Consider the following 17,534-nt stretch of genomic DNA (forward strand, 5'->3'; position numbering starts at 1 on the left):
CCAATTTTCTTTTGCCAACATCTTTACAACCATGATCTTAAGATAACAAAGCCTCCTGTGTTGTGTTTTCTCATGACAAAGAGTCTGTTGCATAGAAAATTGTTGCTTATTATTTAAAAGTGTGATGACGCTGAAAATGACCAGGCAGTTTTAATTTTACAGTTACTTGACATTATCATAGACCTTTTTTGCTGGCCGCAGTGGAGGATCTAACTGCAGCAAACAAATCTATATGCCTTCATGTATTGGTACTGCTCAGTGATGGACTGCCCATGACAGCTATGACAGCAATCCTGATTGTAATTAAATATTGTTTTCTCTTAAATTGTCCTGTGATAATCAGTTTAAATGTATTTCACTGAAATCTTTACATGAACAATATCTAAATGAAAGTTTTGTCACTCAACAATACAACTGAATATTTACTCACTGATGGGATATGGATATGGATTGGGATACAGAACACAGAGGTTTTTAAGTCATTCTTCATTGTCACACACAGGGGATGACAGCCTTTGTGTACTGTGATGATCTGATTCAATTTGCACTTATAACAAATCTGTAACAGTGTTGAATGAACATACATGAGCTGCAAACTTTGAAATCACAATCTTTGTCCACATTGTAACAATATTGTTTTAGGCATCGAGTTATTCTGATTTGAAAGATTGGATGATAATTAGTAACACATACAGCAGATTAAATGTGTGCAGGAATGGGTTGTTATAAATTATTTCAGCAATGTACAGAACTGTGTATAGAAGAGACACAACAACTGCAGTGTCCGTCCAACTACTAATGATGAGTTGTAGGTGCTGTTTCTTGAACCCCCTACAATTATTACGGCACTATAAATCATTCAGAATGTTTCTTCGGTCAGATCTACAGGAAGATGCAGCTTCTGTTGTATTTATGGCATAATCTTTGAGGATCTGAAGTCTGAGTGTTGACCACAATTCACTCTTCAAGCTAGAACAGAGAAAAATATCTTAAATTACTATTCATTTAAGTAATGGAAAATCATTGTATCTGCTGGTTAGACTACATCAAAAAATGATATATGTCTAAATCAGCAGTTTTGACAAATCTATACATTGATGACCATTGATATGTTTATGGCCTAAAGCAGGAGATGAAGTGCACAGTTGTCACTATATGCATGTTCAAATCTACCAACATTTGAAAAAGATTTCCGTTTCAGGCGCATGTGTGAAGATTCTCAGCCTCAATGGTATAGCCACTTATGGGTCATTTACTGTCATGTTCAAAAAGTTAGTACCAACTTTTACTTCTATGTTTCCATACTTCCAGAGGTTTCCATTTTGAGGTATGTGTGAAGAGTGTCAGCCATCCACATCACATGATACCCAAGAAAATGGATTTTTGTTTGAGATGTTTTACTTCTCATCCAACAGGGCAGTTCAACTGTTACGGGATGGTGGAGAGTTGAAGGTTTGTATTTAAGGCAATGCGTGGTGGTTTACTTGAATCTCCCATGACTAAAGGCTTGTTAGAAAAAGCTCACCTCACAGATGAACTGTAACATCACTGTGTAAACAGTGATGAACCTGCCTGAAGACTTATCATAAGACTGCTTCATATAGCCATGTTCAAATGTTAGTAACTCCACGTTAACATTTAAACTCCGAATTGGTTGAACCTCCTTAACAAAATGGACCCCTGTCTGGAGCATTTAGGTGTATGTTAACACAGCGCCAGGCATAAACAATGTTGTTAGAGAAGCAATTGTTGCTGCACAGTGAAAAGCTGTGTGGTGATTCAAATAGAGTACAGCCAACAATCTACACTTTATGTTGTACATTTAAACATACAACATAGACAAGACACAAGGTTACATCGCCATCGGTCCTGCATCCTTCTTCAGTGGCTCTGCCATAACACCCACTCAGACAAAAACAAGCTACAGAGCTCCATCTTATAGTTGGCTGCCTGCTTAGCTCTCTGAATAGCTATAGTGATCAGAGGTGCCACTTGTCAACAGGCAATACAGGCAAATTCTTGGGGCCCTAGGCCAGAAGGGGGTCCCTAAGGGCTGACCAAATTTGAATCACTAAGTCAGTGACAAGTTTGCAATGACAGTGATCGACTGGCGCACACTCTCTCACTTTCAGCAAGTACAATCAGTCTTATGTAAACAAGAAGTGAGAGCAGTATTGTGCTTTAAAAATATGCTATGCACTGAAATAAAAATTGTTTACATTTCATATTATTTTGTTAGTGTCAGATTATTTATTATATAGGGGTATGTTGATGTTTACTGTAAAGCAGATTATGTGTTGTTCCCTGTGTGTTCCTACCAGAAGCACAGAACTGCATAGTACAGGTGTCAGGGTTTGAGCCAGGGCTTTTATTTTGTTAATCTGTTTTCCGTTTGCATTAATTTGAGTTTTACTAGTTGCTTCCTGTTTTATTTTGGTACTTGACTTCTCTCCTTGTGTTTCAGATCTGTTGACTTCCTCATGTGTGCACCCTTCCCCCTCCCGTGATTACCTGCTCCGCCCTAATGTGCTTCACCTGTGTCCTATTGTCTTCCCGCCCTCCTGTGTATAAAGCCTGTGTGTTTCCTCCCTCTTGTTGCCAGTTCGTTTTGTGAGTTATCCTGCGACACAGCTGTCCAAGTAGCCGTTCCGCTCTTGTGATTTTCCCTGCGAGTTTTTCGAGTAACTTTTGGATTTTCTTGTGTGTGACTTGGTTTGGATTTGACTACTGTTTTTTGCCTTTGCCCTTTTGGATACCTTTGCCTCGTGGACTGAACTCCTGTGTACCGAACTTTGCCTGCATTAAAACACTGAGAATTGCCTGATACTTCCGGCTCTGCTGCATTTGTGTCCTCCATCTTATATCTGCCCTGACACCAGGTGCTAAATGCCTGTGAGTTGTAAGGGGGAGGGGCCAGTGACACTATTGCAAGTTTATATGCCATCAAAACATTTTGTAAGCATTATTTTATTGGGAAAAACAAGATTGTATCACTTTACACCCTGGGACCAGGGTCCACCACTTACAACCACTGACAAAACAACATACTGTAATCCTACCTCTGTGTGCTCTGATATCTTACATTGTTTAAATGTTCCTGTATCTTTTGTATTATAGGGGCCTACCTGCAGCGCAATCGTACATGTATTCTGTCTCTGCCTGGTCACCTGTCAATAAGGAAAAAATAATTAGCAATAATATTACTTGTGTACATGTGAATTTTTTTTGCGTTTAATATATGACACCTCCTATTTAGTATTTTTAAGAGGAATGTGAACATGTAATGTAAGTATGTAAGTTTTACTTGGTTGGTAGTAGTCATAGATCTTGACCACGGCTGGCTTCAGGTTCTTCACTGGGAGCTCCTGTATGAGCTCTAAGCTGTGGTTGATGGCCACATGCTGCAGTAACTGTTGGTATTTAACACACAGTCAGTCTTAAAGCCACAGAGCCTCATTGACTGTTTAGCCGCAGTGAATTCCTCTCACCTCTCTTAGATACACCAGAACGTGATCGTCCTTTTGTTCAACACGATCCACCAGCTGACCACCTTTGAGCTACGACAACATATTCCCATTGTTACTATCACAATGCCAAAAACATTTCCTTACATTTTATTCAGGTGAAAGTTGCAGTGATAGCTCACCATCTTCAGAGACTCTAGGTCTGGGACAAATCCAGAGAGGATTTTGATATCAAGGATCACCATGTTTGTGCTCTGCTCTGCTCCACTGTATCTGGTATGTTGATGTTTGTACATGAGATTATTTCACGAGAATTGCAGCATTATAATGGAAAATGGATCTGCTTGTTAACTCACAGGGACTTAAGCTTCAGAGTCAGTTTGGGTCCATCAGATTTGTAGCTGCACTCTGGCTGGGCCTCCACGCTCAGAGTGGTGACATCAGTTGGGATGGGAATGTTGTAGAGGAGAGAAACCTGCGAAATAAGTAACTAGGAGATTCATTATTGCGCCAATGTGGAATGTTATCTTATTTAAATAGTGTTTTTAATGCCACAGCTGACCAAGGCTCAAAAGAAACAGTAAGTGTTCACTGACCTGCACTGAAGCACATGCGGTGCCAGTCACCTCCAGCCTGTACTTCCCTGTCACGTCCTGCAGCAGGGTCTCCTGGTAGAGCAGCTTGTTGTCCTGATTCACATCAAATGTCAGCTGGCCACTGGGAGACTGGACTGTCACTGTGCTGGAGCCCTCTGGACTGAAGACCAGAGTGGAGTAAAGAGCCAGAGCCTGAAGAGCCACCACAGTGTCCTACAAGTGACATTAATGACAATGGCATCATATGGCCTACAGGTATAGCCATATATCACTTGGTCAACTTATCTTCACAAGCATTTGGCAAACTATTCAAAACAGAGTAGAACAGACTTTAGTGATAACCTAACCAACATGAGGTTCGCGTTTGTAGTTCAGAAATTATAACTACAGGCAGCAATCCAATATCACACTGGAGAAGGGAGGCAGTAACACTGACTTTATTGCTGTTTTTCTATCGTCTCTCTTTAAAAAAACAAGATTTTCATACGAGTCCTGAACTGAATCTGATAAATATAACTGATAACAAATGGCTACAATCGGTGCTTAACAGGATGTTTAACACTACCTTCAACTATTAAATCAACCAAACCCCCGGTGTCTATGAGTATTAGTAAATATGTGGTACTGTACAATACAGCAAAAAACCCAACACTGTCCCAAAGAGAATAAATGCAGCAAATCCCTTGGAAGGCTCTGTTGTACCTGTGTGGAGGAAAATCCTCCATAAGAGTTCTGCTGCTTCGTCAGCCACCTGACAATGCGGGAGGCGTAGCCCATGTCTTCAACAGTGGGAGAGGCACTGAGTTTGGCCAAGAGAACATAAGAGCTGATCTCCACAGACAGAGAGGCTGATGTTTCCCTTACTGTCTGAGACCAGTAGAGGAGACCCCCTGCAAACAGACACAGTGTAAGAAACATCCAGGTTATTGTGACCTGAATGATTTCCTTCGGGACAATGACTCACCGTCTGTTACTGAGACTGTGTCCAGGTGCTGCAGAAGCTGAGCACGGGTCTCCATGTCTCCTGCCAGTGTGAAGACGTACGCCAGCAGAGCTGTGGTGTAGGTGTTGCTGAGGTCACCGAGGGACTCCTTTAGGCAAGACAGGCTCTTCATCACCACATGACTCTACAACATAAAAAACAATGTTACAGTTGTTATGATTTAATGATTTATTTTATGATTTAAGAAATACAGACACATGCATTTAAGTGTTTAGTTTACTACAAATCTTCTCCCCTGGCTGATGGACTCTACTTACAGATTCTGACATCTCCAAAAAGGCAGCAGTGATGTATGTGCTGAGAGTCACTTCATCTGACACTCCACCCTGGACAGTAGAAGTAATTTGAACATATAACCAACATTGGGCCGAATCAGCACTGCAGATCTTGCTGAAGCTTTGAGCCATTGTGAAAAAATAACAATGTCTTTACTGAAGTCACAAGCTGACTGATATCATTTTCATCTATTGTATTGGATCACATCATCAAACATTAATACATCTTAATAATGACAGGACAGAGTGGGAGACAAAACGCAGGCAGCAGCCCCATCACATTCTTCACACCTACCTTCATTCGGTTGTTAAGGAGTTTTCCCGACGATTGGAAGCAGCCATTTTGTTTTTGTAAGCTGATCAGCCAAGTCTTTGACTGTTCAATCTTTGTTGGCTCAATGTAGATGAAAGACTGTGCTTTGACAAAGGATCTCAGCACAAACGCTGTCAGCCTGAGAGAGCAGGAACAATGTTAGGGCATTTACAAAATAAAATGCAGCCATTGGTATTACATGTGTATTTATATGCAAGGTCTCTATACAGATCGTATTGTGTGGATCAGTGCTGTTCTCACCAAGTGTTTCCAGGTCCTGATCCAAATGTGCTGTAAGATCCATCATCATGTTTGTAGTTCAGCTGTCTCTGGTAGCCTGTATGAAAAGGACATGTTGCTATTTTTATACTAGAAATCACACATTTGTCATAAATACTCATTGTAGAATCGTGTTTAATGTTTTTGTTGTAAAGTTGTTTAAGTTGCACAGTTCCTGAAAAAGGCATTAAGTCTACATACAGTAGACTTATTTTTCTCTGCATGAAAAACAAACACACTCACCACTGGTCAGAAAGTTTGTTGCCTTTTCTATGATGGCTGGCGTCAGCTGCTGTGTGCCTTTCAGGTACTGCAGGATGTAGATGTTGGGGGCCAGTAATGCCATGTTCTGCTCCCCACATCCATACGGCATCTTCAGAAGTCCATCCAAGTTCTTCAAGGCCCGGCCAAGGATGTCACCTGCATGAAAACCCACATCTTACTGGCACTAAACTGACCCTGTAAAGCCTTCCTAGGGGGTGATTACCCTTCTTTTTAGATGTATGATTCAAAAAACTGAATCGACTCAGGACAACAAATCAGTACTTTGTCTTCTTTTCTATACCCTCTCTGCCCATGTGTCTCACAATTTTACTGCTTAAAACAATTCAACAAAAAAATAAAACCAGCAACTCTCTCCTTTACCTAGCACTGATAGGGAAGCTCGGGAAGATCCATGTATCACATTATGGGGGAGGCGGATCTCTGCTTCCTCTGTCAAAGTGTCTCCTGGGTACAGAGAAACTCAAAACAATGCGGTGACTGGGTTTGTCTTTATTGACAGCTTTACAATGTTGCAGTTTGCCATAGTGAAGTCACTCATTCAGCTTTTAAACCATTTTGAAACTTGTGGTCTAAATTATACTGACCTTTGGGACAGAGCAACCAGTTGTAGGCTTTAGTTATTTCTGTTCCCTCAGCCTGACAGAAAAACAAGTCAGAAATCATTTAACTTGTATTTGATAACACCATACAAACAAGATCCTAAATAGTGACTAAGTTTTTATCTTCTCATCCTAACACCTACCTTTACAATGAGAGACTTTGTGACTACATCGATACGACCTCTTTCTGGCACACTCACAATCTCATTATCACATAATGTTTGGGACCCCACAGCCTCAGCACGCACTGTCGCATTCACAACCCCTAAAACAAATCATTTGTTAGTGAGAGAGCAGTTTTGCAGGTTGCCGATATATTTTCTATTTTGTTTATGTAGACTCTATTCTAGGTGTAAAAACGAATACCAGCGTCCCACTAACAAAGTTACATATGACAACCTGAAGAGTGTTTTGTTTTTTCAGACAAGAAACTATTATGCAACCCAGATCACCCAGACTCTCTCACCCAAAGCTAAGGGGGCCATGTTCCAGCTGAGGGTCTTAGTCTCACTGCCACAGAGACAGGATGTGTACTGGTCACTAGAAAGATAACTGAGGGAGTAATCTGAGGAGGAGGCTGGGGTCACATTGATCTGTTCAAGAGAGACATGCAAACAGTAAAAAGACATTTCAGTAGTTTGGCCCATGCTATTGTTTTTATTTAACACTGCTGTACAGCCTCAGAGAACAGCTAGCAAAAAACAGAGTATATGCAGAAAGAATACAAGAGAAGTCTGAGCACTGACAGTCGTGATAGTAGAAATTAATCCATTAAAAAATATGATGAATTAATTTAAACAACAAACCAGTTTCAAAACTACTAAATTAATTTCAACAATTTCAAAACTGGTCTTATATTACTAAAAACAGTGATCGAGGTAATAAATAATTAATAATTAATTAATTAATAAATACCTCACTTGTTTAAATGATGAATGTTTAAAGTTATACAAAGTTTGACTGATTTAACTCACAGGTGGTTGGTAATGGGTTTAGGAAACTTCAAAAGTTGAGCTATACAGCCCATAGCACTGTAATATAATGCTTAGCAGTATCACTATTTTCCAAATAGGTGTGTAATGTTATCAGAGTGCAAACTGATTACCATGATGCAGCTGGTCAGGTAGTTGAAGACAGTTGCCTTCAGTTCAAACTGCTCCCCTCGGATGATGGAGTACGGCATGGTGAGCTCCAAGAAGAAGGGCTGGAAGACAGTGAAGATTTTACGAGGAGCCAAACCAAAACCCTGAGGAGACAAACAGAAAGCCTCCGTCTCCCAGGTGGTGATGGTGTCTGGGACGGTGAGGGACACGTCCTTCTTTCCAGACTCTCTGTATCAGTAGATAGATACTAATACATTTAGTGAGATGGAAAATCAAGTTTTTATTATATAAATCTGTCAGAGATAAACAATGTCAGTTAAAATAAAACAGAAGCTTTACTGTGTTATTAAATGGACTAGTCTGACATTCAGAAAACATTGAAACAAAATTATTGAGCATCATGAGGGAAAAACTCTTACACTCACTTTTAAATACATACAGTGTTTTGCTACTATATACACACAGTCAGTGAGTCAACAAGTTAAATGAACTTAGAATAATTTTGACAGAAGCTCACCCAATTTCCACCAGGTCCCATATCCAAGTTTCAGGGAAGAAAGTGCGGATGGTCTCTATTGGAGGAGGAGGAGGAGGAGGAGGAGGAGGACTGGTCTCTGGGTAGGTCTCTATGCTTAGAGACTTAGGATTTGTAGAATAAAATCCCCTCTCTTCATAATCAGAGTACCTCAGATTGTACCTTGAGCTTTGTTTCCCAAGAAAAGGACGACCCCTGTACTTAAGAAACTCTCCAGAAAACAGACAAGTGTTACAGTGGCATTTTTCAACCTAACGTGATAAACACACACATCACTGTGGTTAACTGCAGTTAAATGTCTTACTCGGAACACGAGGGATGTGGATTTTCCTCCTCTGGACTCTAACACATGATGTCAGCAAATTTGTTGCAATCTTTAGCTGCAAACTCTAGAGGAATCACAAAATTAAAAATGCACTGAAACTTCACAGATGTAGAGGTCATTCCTCACTAAAATAAAAAGTTGTGTTTTTGTCTTACATTGAAGCAAGTATAAAGATCTGCAGCCTCTGGCGGGACACTGGATATTTTCTTAATAGGCAGCAAGTCATATATCTGAAATGGCACAGTTCTCAATCATTAGTGATGTGTTACATCTTTAATCTTATAAACAGACACATCAATGTTGTCAGTGCCACTGTTAAAAAATACATTGTCTTTCTTGCCAACTTCTTTGTTTGTTGTTTATGCTGCTGACAGTACCAGCAAACAACCAAAATCAGCAACGTGTGGAAAATGACAGACTGCATGCGTTTCTTATTTTTCCTCTCATGTTTGGTCTAAGGTATAAATACAATGAGAAAAACACAAAACATTTTAAATGTTACCCTGTCTTCATTTAGAGTCTTCCCTGGCTCCCGGATGAGGACACTCTGGTCTACAATGTTCATACCACACAGAGAGTCCGGCTGGGCTGTCAACTGCAGGGTGGTGTCTTCTCCTGGTACAGCAGAAGATGGTGAAAATTCCAGTGATACCTGAACATGCACAACAAATACACAGATATAAAGATATGACACTCCAAGGGTCTCAGCTACAGCTCATTTTATTTTGAAAATTGCCAAAATTGACCACACACCAGGTAGCAATTTGGCAACTTAGCGCCGGGGTCGTAGTGTCGCATTGGGCGGTCATCGCGGTTTATTCAAACACACTTTCTAAAGCTGCTATAGATTAAATATACACCATTATGCTTATCTAATGACCATTCAGTTCAATCTTATTTCTCTAAGTTAGTTCTTAGTGATAAGACAAATACATTTTCACTAGAACCCAGCCTGGCAGCCTGGACCTTCCCCCACCTCAACTCCATACATTACAGGGCAGGCCAGTGGAATTAGTTTGTTCATACAAATACCATGAAAAGTATAGTATAATAGAACCACATAGATAGCATATAGCATAAGTATTTGTACTTTGCCAGGTAACATGGGTTTAAGTTAACAACACAAACCTAAGCCTTCTTACACTGACCTTGTGACTGAAGCATTTCTCAGTGGAAAAGTCAGCACTGTGGGTGATCACGCTCTCACTGTGGAGCACAGCATAAGCAATGATGTGTATATCTGGTGCCATCTCTGGAGACACTCTCACCTTGAAGGAAACCTCACCCGACTTCACTGAAACCAAAACACAAGCAGCACATCTTACATCTTAGAGCCATCTTAAAAATATTTCCCAGTACAAAAATAAACAAAAAGATTTCTACTAACCATCTGTCATATAAAGATGATAGAAGAATAAACTGTGAATGCTTAATGTGTGTTAAAGTCTAAAACTAAAGTCACCAGGAAAGCTAAAGTTTTTACTTACCTTGCTGATTCTGTACATCAATCTTTTCAAATCCATGCATGACAATGGCTCCTCTGGCTAACACCTGAACAAATAAAGGTACGAGGGTTCAAGTGTAAACAATGCCATTGCCATACATATACATAACTGTCAATAAGCATCAGCGGGCTCATAATTTGAATATGGTTCCAAAATATATTTGGAAATGTGTTAAAATTTCTTCTTGTATTAAGCAGTAGGGATGTAGGAAATATTTGAAAATGAATTTTAGAGGTGGACTAATAACTGTGTTATAACATTTGTTTGGTGGAACTCATCATGAGGTCTAAGGAGAGTGGTAAATACATCTGAAGCCAGAATACAATGTCTGATGTAGCAGCAGCTAAAGCGCAGTGAGTAGCACCAATGGTAAGGTCTATTCAGGGAGAAGGTGCTGGAGAAGAGTTCAATCTTAGATTCGAAAGCAACAATGCAGGTCCTGTATTGGTCATGGAATACTGAACCAGCTCTTAACTCTAACTTAAGAACAAAACTGCTCTCACATGTATGTGACTTTATTTGGTAGTGTTGTTTGCCTATATTTCCTGCCAATTGGTGGATTGAACTGCAGCCTGCACTGGAAGCATCCCCACAGTAGAGGTGTGCAGCCAGACTGTACTGAAGTTTTCACTCAACAGCCACTATGAATTACTAACTGAAGTCAATCATTCTTAGATGAGTCCCCACACTGTGCTCCTGTATCATGTACCTTTCTTCTAGTATCCAAAGGAGTTTCAAAGGGTTCAATACTAAGGCCATTAGTGTCCTCCATTATTGAAATTAACTTTTGTGACTAACTTTACATTTTTATGTACCTACTCACCAAATACACCACATCCACAGAGTGCTGGTCGATTTGACCAGCTATAGTATACTGAATGATGATGATCTCTTCACTGTCACAGCGAAGTTGTTCGTTCTTCTTCTTCACCTCTAAACGGCTGACTGGTTCAACACGAGAAGATGATGGGTTGAAAGACAAGGTGTGAACTGCTACCTTATAGTGTAGCTTTCGGTACGATATCTGTTGTGTCTTTGTGAGGCCAGCCTGGAACGTAGAGAAGAAGCTCTATTACCCACCCATTCCTTGTTGAGCATTGCTTTGGCAAGCTTGTCTGTACTACAACAGAAGGAAACGTTTTCATCATGGTCAAAAAGGATTCAAATTGTTATTGGGTCATTCCATGTGAAATAACCCAGCTACAGGCAAATTAGCCATATGACCCCCACAGATATTTTTATTATACTAATATATAACATACATATTAGTGATATAGTCCAAAAAAGTCAATTATATACTGGGTATACTTAATATATAGCATTCTGCAAAAAATGCTAAAATTCATTTTTGGAGGAAAGGTCAAATAACCTTTTTAGCTACATGTGTATTAATTTCAGTGTAAGAGAAATTTAGGAATATCTTACTGTGATTTTGATGTTCCCTCTGGAGTTGGTTGTGTTTAGTGAGAAAGCTGCAATACCATTCATATCAGTTATGATGGTCTCTAGCAGCACAAAGAACCTTTCAACGTAAACCAGGCAGACCTCCCTGTTGGGGATCGGTGCATTATTGTAATCAACTGCTTTAACCTGTTGAGAGCAAAAGGTTATATAAGAAAGCACACAGCTTCATTGGTTTTGTGTATATGAATCACACCTTTCCTTCCACAATTGATCCTTCCTTGTAAAAATTGGGTGTGTCAATAAAGGTCAGCGTCCCAGCAACATATGAGAGAACTGTTGTTTTCTCTTTTGAGATTGAAACACCTGTAAGAGAAGCTTTCACATTACAACAATGAATGTGGACCACTGTTAACAAAAAGATTTTACAAAGGAACTTAAAACTTGCCTGTCCCGTTCTCTTTCAATTTGGCATTCAGGAATAGTTTATCTTCTAGCAGGTGAGTAATGTCCAAATTATTGACACTGGATTGTGTGAAAGTGGACATCTTGAATATGAAAGGTGCACAGCCTTTCTGGTTAGTCTGGAAAGTACAAAAAAAAGAGTAACATCATGTAAATGTGAACTATCATTATCACAGTGATTTTAACAATCTAACATACAAAGCTCTACTGAAAAAAACAGTTGCAGTTTTAACTGAACAATCTTTGGCTGAAGTTTGGTTGTAAAACCTCTACAACAAGGTTCCTAGGTTCATTTATTTCTGAAACCAATACCAAATACCAAATCAATCAGGTACCATATTAATCAAAAAGTAAGCAAGATCACCCAGAAATTCATTATACAATGTACTCTAATAAGACAGTGGTAAATTAAGTGGAGAATCTTATGGTTTTCTGCAGTATTTATATGAAGGAGTTGCAACAGAAGACAATTGTGTTCCTTACAGAACAGAGGGCAGATTTTAATTGGACAGAAGCAGAGGAGAAACGATGCCTTTTTTTAGTCATGTATTTCAGACTCTGGCAGAAGAATTGGATTGTATGGAGCATACTTTCATTTACTGATGTCTTATCCAACAAGTATAATGTTTCTGTAAAGATAACAGTAGGTAGGCTTACCTGTTGGATCTTTGTTTGACACACATGTGGATTCGAACGTCTTCCAGGTCTGCAAATCATAAGTTCAGCAGTGCCTGACACAGGCTGTCCATACGTATACCTAAGAGTAAAATTAAAGAATTATTTATTAATAATTTAGAAATAATTATTTATTTAATATGGACAAGACAATTACATTGGACAAAACCAGATGCATGGTCAGTTTTTCCCAACTTTTATTGAACCACGGCATATATTATACATCTTAAAAATCCCACAGCACAGGTGAGGATGCATCAGTAGGTTTCACTCCAGGGGTCGTATTCACAAAGAGTCCTAAGAGTCCTCACAGTTTTATCTTAGCCTAAAAAATCTTAGTAAGGACTCTTATCTTAAAAGTGATTTAAGAACATTCTCGGAGCGGCTCTGAGGAAGGAGCAGACTGAAAGTTTGATCTTAGTGAGGAGGCATGGTTGACCCCATTGCTAAGTGACACATTGTTTTAAGAGATGTGATTTATTGACAGAAAAACATGTGATCATAAACACATGGCTTGGATGTGATTCGACCTATATGATATTATCGTGGGACTACTTGTTTAGCTGTCAACAACTTTCTGTGATTGCTGTCTGCTAAATAGGGGTGATGGTTGGTACATATTTAAACAAAATGTTAACAGGTGAAAGAATTTGAACACCAAACTGGACATAGAAGCAATGCTCACTCTGAGCACAGAAAGCAAAAACGCTCTACGAGCAAAATTCAGCCCAGTTATTATACAGTAGTACAATCCAAGAGACAGGCAATAGATGTCAGAGCGCAGCAGATCAACGCTTCCTTCCCGACATATTCCCTTTAAGCCTAATGGATTATTTTCAATTTTAAAAATGTCACAATTCTTTTGCGCATCTGTAGCATTTTAATCATTCATAGGCTTAAGACTATGAATGATTAAAACGCTAAAAGTCCTCCTCTTTACTCTTAACAGTTTTTCACCTTTAAGACCTCTCTTAAGGGCTAAGATGTTTTTCTTAGAATTTCAACACTTAAGGGAAACTCTTAGCGCTAAGAATCTTTGTGAATACGCCCCGGGGGGTTCTATTAGATGTTCTGCTTCTCTGGAACATATGGGTGTGATTACAGTGGTTTTTCAGCTCCGTGGGAATGTATGTGACCATATTGAGATTTGCTAGATATGTAACAAGATGAAGTACGCTTCATCATCCAGACATAGCAAAGTGTTTCCAAACTTGTTTGCTAATTCATGTCCTGAGTTGGTGAAGAAGTAATTAAACACATTTGCAACTGACTCATTGTTATTAATAACATTTCCATCCACTTAGAGACAGCCAAAAAGTTTGGTGCTTCATCTTACTCAGGTTCGCACTCAGGTTTACGTCATTCTTCAGCAACAAAATCCCAGTTTATTTGGTTTAAGTCAAGTTTAAGATCATTTAATTCCAATTTTGGGATTCCTGTTGTTTGAACTTTAGTTGCTATTTTGTTATGGTAGCATTTTTAGTTAACTAGTGTCATGTTTATGTAGTGTCATGCAAGATAAAATCCCACTACTTACGTTCCACAAACATAAGCAGTCACTTCAGTCTGTGCAAGACTTATTTGGTCAAGTGCATTTATTTTCACGTCAAATTTAGGCAGAACTGTGAAGAATATGAAAAAAAGTTAGAAACCTCCTGTCATTTAAACAAAAGGGAAAATTAAAGTAACTTACCATATTTTTCCACTTTGAAGCTGTGATAGATTTTTTTGCCATTAATTGTCACAATAACTTTGTAGCTTCCTTCATGTGCCTCAGAGTTTAGGGAATAGGAATGCTGCAGTATTGTACCACTGGATATTTCATTCAGCCATTGTCCAATTCGGTTGCCCTTTGGATCCTGTTTAAGCAGAGGTTCAAAATAAAATGACACCAAAATGATAAAACATCATATTATTTATTTATCCTTAGTTCACTCGGTACATAACCATATATATCAAGGGAAAAACATGGCTAAAAGAAATAAAACTTTTTCATGCAAATAGTGCTCCATATTGGTTGATAGCCAAGTCAACTTAAAACTATTTATTAATAGTGTCTTTACAAAAGTACAACACAACAACAACTCAATAAGTTGCCTTACCTCAATTTCAATAATGTCGTACTAGAAGGGGAAACAAAAACAAGTTTGTAAGCTTATAAATGTTATATCTGACTTGATAACTGACTTGTTTACACATAATATCTGTACTCTGTAAACTCATCTCTGACTGAAAAGTCAAGTTAAAACAATCAGTATGTGTGCATGTGGTGCAGTCTTGTTTTCCGGTTGTGAACCTTCAGTAATCAGGCTTCATTCCTGCAGAGGTGCAGACTGTGTTGCACTCAGTAAACAGTACCACTGTATTACATGTATTATTAATACCACTATTTACTATGATTATTCAATCACTTGTGCAGGAAAGTACTTTTTCTCCCCCTCAAAATGTCCAAAAACAACATGCTATGGTTTCACAGATGTATTGCAACAGTTAACACAAATATTTAAAGACCTTCAACTCATTACGGGAAAGTTCAACAAAGCTGGTTGTGGATGTACTACTGACCTTCCTGCTTAAACAGGGCTGTAGCTTTGAGATGTTTATGTAGACTGATTAGATACATTGCTCAGGATAAAGAGAACATTCTACTTCAATATATAAACACTGTGTTTTTACTCACTGGTTGATGAACAGGTCTCAAATGTGTGTCCAGTGTAATGACTCTGAAATGTACTAACAGAAGAACAAACACACATCACAGTACAGGAAGGTCAGTAGTCAGTCAGTTTGTGTTCCATGCTTAGTGTACTTCACCAGCTAACATGATGCAATCTTAATATGTCTAAGAGGGTGTATGCTCATTGCAACAGAAAAGACTGATGTACAACAGATTCTGCAGATAGCCAGCTTGTATTTTGTATTTCAACTTAAACGCTGTGATTAATCACTTCCATCTCTGCTCCTATTACTGCGGATCTCAATTTTTTCAATATTCTTCAACTGGAAAAACAGGAGCACAGCAAATTAAATACATAATTGTCAAAGAACAAACAACTGTCAAAAATGATGCCTAAATTACAGAGGTTGTCCCTAACACAGCTAATGATTGCTCCCAAGTGCAGGTGTACTTGGGAGTATAGATGTATGATTATGAGGGGTTCTGACTTTTAGCTGGATGCAGTCTGGCCATCCTACACTCAATGGCTTACAATCAGTAAGTTAAAACGGCCATTTGTCAGTGACACGAATCACTGCTGTACTGTCTGACTGGTAGCATATATAAGCAAAATAGAATGGGACACAAGACAGAGCCTTGTGGGACACCACATATAAGAAGAGCAGAGAAACAAAGGTGAAGACCAGAGTCAGATATGTAAGATATGAGGAGACCCAACCTAGTGCTGAGTAACAAATCTTTTAAACTTTTTTTGGAAGTTACTCTTAGTTTTGTTTACATTTGCTCCATCAAGACAAACACTAAATTATACATTTATAATGGTTACCTGTTTGTCCAGGCAGGTACATTGGTTTATCTGTTTGCACGAAGGTCACTGGTTGATAGACTTTAATCAGGACTTTCCTTATTTCTTTTGAATAAAATGTGTCACTTTGAACCTCCACTTCAAACTGCTGCACCATATTATTGTCCACTAATGGAACCTGTTAAGAGAGAGTGCATTAGTTATCCAATCTGTATGTATTTATTGTACATTTCCAAGAAATTCTTCATTAATGTTTGAGGAATAAATATATGTTGGACCTGAAACTGAGTGCAGTTATGAAACTCTGTGTTGGATATCTTCTTGAGAAGAGTTGTGTACATTTCCTGGGACCTCAGTGTGACAGTCATCACCAGAGTCTCATTGGGCTGCAGGAGACTCGCGCAGAATTTGGTCTCAGCTCCAGCTTCAAGAATCACAGGGATGGCCACCACATACTGACTACAAACACACAAACATGTTTATTCCAAACCAAATATGCACAATGGACAGATTAAACTGGACAGGACTAACAGCTCCTTCAAGAGGAACCCAAGGTGAAGCCTTATGATCAGTGCATTCTTTTCTCATACCCCTTCACAACCCCTTAATTGCACAGCGTAAATAAGAACTAACAGATCAACATTGAACAGTCCATCGGGTGAACTTACGGTTTTGCCCTGACTTGTTCTAAATGCAACCAGCTCAAGAAGACAAACAGTGTCCATGTCCGGGTATGAATCCCTGAGAGACCCATGACTGACTGACATAAGCCTCAGAGTCAGTAGTCTCTTTTTCCCCACCACCAAATCCCACACACATCATTAGCCTAGTATACCTGGTGTCAGATCATCTGCAGGAGGACTATTTGTCAATCATTTATAGACTTTATGCAGACACAGCTTTGAGTAAATAAAGCAGCTTTGATAAGATTTGGAAGTCTGAAGTTTAGCAGCTATTATGTTGACAATGGATAAATAGCTATAAACCTGTTCAACACTACACAGTGAGGTGCAGTACAGATGTTGCTGGTTATAAAGGTAAAAAACATTGATTTTAAACCTGTCTGCTTTTCGTTAACAGGCTTTTAAATGCTTGTTTGTGGTCGTTATGTTGCGTGACAGCATCTAAATACCAAAATATTGGGATCATGATCATGTGGGAAATAAAGAAACAAGTGAAAAAAAAAAAGTCATCCAACAAAATGTCTAAAAGACACAGGGCCTTCAGAC

General features: G+C 39.0%; 1 protein-coding gene across 1 annotated transcript; it reads right to left on the minus strand.

The window, feature by feature from the left end:
* Nucleotides 1-135: 135 nt before the first annotated feature.
* On the minus strand, nucleotides 136-17,153 carry LOC114444317 (alpha-2-macroglobulin-like). The gene is made up of 36 exons (XM_028418777.1): nucleotides 16,974-17,153; nucleotides 16,584-16,764; nucleotides 16,327-16,483; nucleotides 15,504-15,556; nucleotides 14,926-14,946; nucleotides 14,517-14,682; nucleotides 14,361-14,445; nucleotides 12,806-12,905; nucleotides 12,132-12,267; nucleotides 11,940-12,049; nucleotides 11,708-11,872; nucleotides 11,106-11,330; nucleotides 10,265-10,328; nucleotides 9,926-10,071; nucleotides 9,280-9,429; nucleotides 8,933-9,007; nucleotides 8,757-8,841; nucleotides 8,435-8,663; nucleotides 7,920-8,145; nucleotides 7,281-7,407; nucleotides 6,958-7,079; nucleotides 6,800-6,851; nucleotides 6,576-6,659; nucleotides 6,174-6,350; nucleotides 5,913-5,988; nucleotides 5,634-5,790; nucleotides 5,321-5,389; nucleotides 5,025-5,187; nucleotides 4,763-4,950; nucleotides 4,061-4,273; nucleotides 3,821-3,939; nucleotides 3,647-3,737; nucleotides 3,489-3,557; nucleotides 3,305-3,410; nucleotides 3,126-3,167; nucleotides 136-969 (listed from the first exon to the last, which is right to left on the minus strand). The coding sequence occupies exons 1-36, from the start codon at nucleotides 17,057-17,059 to the stop codon at nucleotides 965-967; spliced, it is 4,320 nt and encodes a 1,439-aa protein (XP_028274578.1). The 5' UTR covers nucleotides 17,060-17,153; the 3' UTR covers nucleotides 136-964.
* Nucleotides 17,154-17,534: the final 381 nt, after the last annotated feature.

Source organism: Parambassis ranga, chromosome 13 (genome assembly GCF_900634625.1).
Source record: "Parambassis ranga chromosome 13, fParRan2.1, whole genome shotgun sequence".
NCBI lineage: Eukaryota > Metazoa > Chordata > Actinopteri > Ambassidae > Parambassis > Parambassis ranga.